Below are 4,442 nucleotides of genomic sequence, written 5' to 3' on the forward strand. Positions count from 1 at the left end.
TTTCGTGTAGAGACTCTTCTTGGAGTTAAACGCCAGCTTTGGTGCCAGTTTGGGCGTTTAACTCCCATTTGGGTGCCAGTTCCAGCGTTTAACGCTGGGATTTCTTGACGTGACTTTGAACGCCGGTTTGGGCCATCAAATCTTGGGCAAAGTATGGACTATCATATATTGCTGGAAAGCCCAGGATGTCTACTTTCCAACGCCGTTGAGAGCGCGCCAATTGGTCTTCTGTAGCTCCAGAAAATCCACTTCGAGTGCAGGGAGGTCAGAATCCAATAGCATCTGCAGTCCTTTTTGGTCTCTGAATCAGATTTTTGCTCAGGTCCCTCAATTTCAGCCAGAAAATACCTGAAATCACAGAAAAACACACAAACTCATAGTGAAGTCCAGAAAAGTGAATTTTAACTAAAAACTAATAAAAATATACTAAAAACTAACTATATCATAACGAAAACATACTAAAAACAATGCCAAAAAGTATACAAATTATCCGCTCATCACTTGCCAGGAAAAACCTTAAGCCTGGAGTTATATAAGAGTACTTATTGTCCTGGTTTGAACTCCTTCTTTGAAATCTTATTGTCATGCCACCTCTTAGCATTTACCTTGTATATCTTAGCATTTTCATAAACTTCAAGCCTAAACTCATCAAACTCATTTAGTTGTAGCAGCCACTTCTCCCCTGTCGCTTGAGAATCAAGGTTGAGGAGTTTAGTGGCCCAAAAAGCTTTATGTTCAAGCTCTACAGGGAGGTGACAAGATTTGCCACATAACAGCTGAAAAGGGGACTTTCCAATAGGAGTTTTGAATGTTGTCCTGTATGCCCAAAGTGCATCTTCTAGTTTTCTAGCCCAGTCTTTCCTGGTTGCTCCCACAGTCTTCTCCAAAATCCTCTTCAATTTTCTATTTGCAAGCTCTGCTTGGCCATTTGTTTGTGGGTGATATAGTGTGGCTACTTTATGCATCACTTCATATTTGTGGAGTAGTTTCTCCATCTGTTTGTTACAAAAATGGCTGCCACCATCACTAACCAGACCCTTAGGTGCTGCATACCTAGTGAATATGTGCTTCTTTAGGAATTGAAGGACAACTTGAGCATCACATGTGGTTGTGGCTATAGCTTCCACCCACTTTGAGACATACTCCACTACTACAAGTATGTATTTGAAAGAATATGAGGGAGAAAAAGGGCCCATGAAGTCAATGCCCCATAAATCAAAGAGTTCTACCTCTAGGATATAGTTCTGAGGCATCTCACTCTTTTTGTTAATCCCCCACCCCTTTGGCACTCATCGCACTGATGAACAAACTCTCTAGCATCCTTAAATATGGTAGGCCAATAAAATCCACTTTGAAGTTCTTTGACTGCTGTTCTTTCTGGCGCAAAATGTCCACCATAAGCTAAACCATGGCAGTGCCACAATATGCTTCTCATCTCACCTTCAGGAACCCATTTCCTTATCATTCCATCTGAACATCTTCTGAATAAGAATGGTTTATACCATAGGAATTTCATCACTTTATTAAGTAGCTTTTTCACTTGTTGCTTGGTGAATTCCTTGGGAATCTTTCTTCCAACCTTATAGTTTGCAATGTCTGCAAACCAAGGGGCTTGTTGAATCTGTAAGAGGTGTTCATCTGGAAAGCTTTCATTCATTGGATGTGAGGCTTCTTGAGTTGTTTCTTGTGGCAATCTTGATAGATGATTAGCAACTTGGTTTTCACTACCCTTCCTGTCCTTTATTTCAATGTCAAACTCTTGTAGAAGCAATATCCATCTAATAAGTCTTGGTTTAGCATCCTGTTTTGACATCAAATACTTAAGGGCAACATGGTTAGTATAAACTACAATTTTGGATCCAATCAAGTATGATCTAAACTTATCAAATGCATAAACCATAGCTAACAATTCCTTCTCTATTGTGGTGTAATTTTTTTGAGCTTTATTCAATATTTTGCTTGCATAATAAATGACATGATGCAAATTTCCCTTCTTTTGTCCCAACAGAGCACCAATTGCAATGTCACTTGCATCACACATGAGTTCAAAGGGTAATCCCCAATCTGGGGGTGTGATTATTGGTGCAGTGGTGAGTCTGGTTTTTAAAGTGTCAAAGGCATGCTGACAGCTTTTATCAAAAATGAAAAGATTATCGACCATCAACAAATTGCTTAATGGTTTGGCTATTTTTGAAAAATCCTTGATAAATCTCCTATAAAATCTAGCATGTCCTAAGAAACTTCTAACAGCTTTCACATCAGTTGGTGGAGGGAGTTTCTCTATGATTTCTACCTTTGCCTTGTCAACTTCTATCCCTTTTCTTGAAATATTGTGGCCAAGAACAATCCCTTCAGATACCATAAAATGGCATTTTTCCCAATTTAAAACCAAATTGGTTTCTTGGCACCGTTTTAAGACAAGGGTAAGATGATGCAAGCAAGTACTAAAAATAGAGAAATCATCCATGAAAACTTCAATAAATTTTTCTACCATATCTGAGAAGATTGATAGCATGCATCTTTGAAATGTTTCTGGAGCATTTCACAATCCTAAAGGCATCCTTCTGTCTACAAAGACTCCAAAGGGACAGGTGAAATATGTCTTCTCTTGATCCATGGGGTCAACCACTATTTGATTATAACCAGAATACCCATCAAGGAAGCAGTAATATGCATGGCCAGCTAGCCTCTCAAGCATCTGGTCAATGAAAGGGAGAAGAAAGTGATCTTTGCGTGTGGCATCATTCAGCCTCCTATAGTTAATACACATCCTCCATCCTGTCATAGTTCTTGTGGGAATGAGTTCATTCTTCTCATTAACAATAACTGTCATCCCACCTTTCTTTGGTACCACTTGAACTGGGCTTATCCATGAGCTGTCAGAGATAAGATAGATAATCCCAGCATTCCATAACTTCATTACCTCCTTCTGAACAACTTCTTTCATTGTGGGATTTAGCCTCCTTTAAGGTTGAACCACTGGTTTGGAATTATCTTCCAAAAGGATCTTATGCATGCAAACTACAGGGCTAATACCCTTCAAGTCATCAATGGTCCATCCTAATGCATCTTTATGAGCCTTTAGTACATTGAGGAGCTTTCCTTCTTCTTCTTCAGTCAGGGAAGAGTTGATGATCACTGGAAAGATATCTGCTGTGCCAAGGAATGCATATTTAAGATGAATAGGAAGAGGCTTCAATTCTTGTTTTGGCACTTCTTCCTTCTTGTCTTGTTTCACCTCTTTCTCAATGGAAATTTCAGCCACTTGTGCTTCCATTGTCTCCTGATCTTCTTCCCCCTATTCTTCTTGTTGCTCATGATGATTGGCTTCCAACATTTCTTCCACCAAACTTTCTATCATATCTACTCTCATGTAATCTTCTTGCTCAGGGGGTGTTGCATTGCTTTGAAAATATTGATGACCATTTGCTCATTATGCACCCTGAAGATCATTTCTCCCTTCTCCACATCAATAATAGCTCTTGCTGTGGCTAGAAATGGCCTTCCCAGGATGATTGAATTGTTTCCTTCCTTTTCTATATCCAAAATCACAAAGTTTGCAGGGAAGATAAACTTTCCAACCTTCACCAATAAGTTTTCCACAATGCCATTGGGTGTCTTGATTGATCTATCGGCCATTACCAACGACATCCTTGTGGGTTTGAGTTCCTCTATGGCAAGCTTTCTCATCATTGATAGGGGCATCAAATTGATACTAGCACCAAGATCACAGAGAGCTTTGTCTAAGGTTATCTTGCCTATGGTACATGAAACTACAAAACTCCCTGGATCTTTAAGCTTTGGTGGAATGCCCCTTTGAATCACAGCACTGCATTCTTTAGTGAGAAGCACTATTTCCTTTTCATGCCAACTTCTCTTTTTATTGATAAGTTCTTTCAAGAACTTTGTATATAGAGGCATCTGCTCTAATGCCTCAGCCAGTGGAATATTAATCTCCAATTTCTTAAAGACTTCAAAGAATTTGGGAAAGTGTTGATCCTTGGTTTCCTTGTTGAACCTTTGAGGATATGGAAAGGGAGGTGTGAAAGTCTTGTCTACTTGATTCCGTCCTTGAGATGGTTCTTCTATTGTTTGCTTCCCTTTCCTTGAGATTTGTGGCTGCTTCTTTCCCTCTTCAGGCTTCTCTTGGGTTTGCTTGCTTGCTATCACTTCTTTGTTGCTGGCTTCATCTTTCTCTGTTGGCTTTTTGTTGCTTTCCATAGGCTTCTTAGTTACCTCCTTGTCATTCACCAAGGTTCTTCCACTCCTTAGCTGTATGGCTTTGCACTCTTCTTTAGGATTTGGAACGGTATCACTTGGGAGTGAGCTTGATGGCTTTTCAATCACGGCTTGCTTGGAAAGTTGTCCAATCTACCTTTCTATGTTTCTTATGGAAGCTTCATTGTTCTTGTCTGTAAGTTCTTGCTGTTTCATCATTTTTT

At 39.6% G+C, this 4,442-nt stretch overlaps 1 protein-coding gene across 1 annotated transcript; it reads right to left on the bottom strand.

Annotated features, from left to right (window-relative positions):
* Positions 1 to 3,369: 3,369 nt before the first annotated feature.
* LOC107472256 (uncharacterized) lies at positions 3,370 to 4,221 on the bottom strand. Its single transcript, XM_016091791.1, has one exon. The coding sequence runs from the start codon at positions 4,219 to 4,221 to the stop codon at positions 3,370 to 3,372; it is 852 nt and encodes a 283-aa protein (XP_015947277.1).
* Positions 4,222 to 4,442: the final 221 nt, after the last annotated feature.

The sequence above is a fragment of the Arachis duranensis genome, chromosome 8 (assembly GCF_000817695.3).
Source record: "Arachis duranensis cultivar V14167 chromosome 8, aradu.V14167.gnm2.J7QH, whole genome shotgun sequence".
NCBI lineage: Eukaryota > Viridiplantae > Streptophyta > Magnoliopsida > Fabales > Fabaceae > Arachis > Arachis duranensis.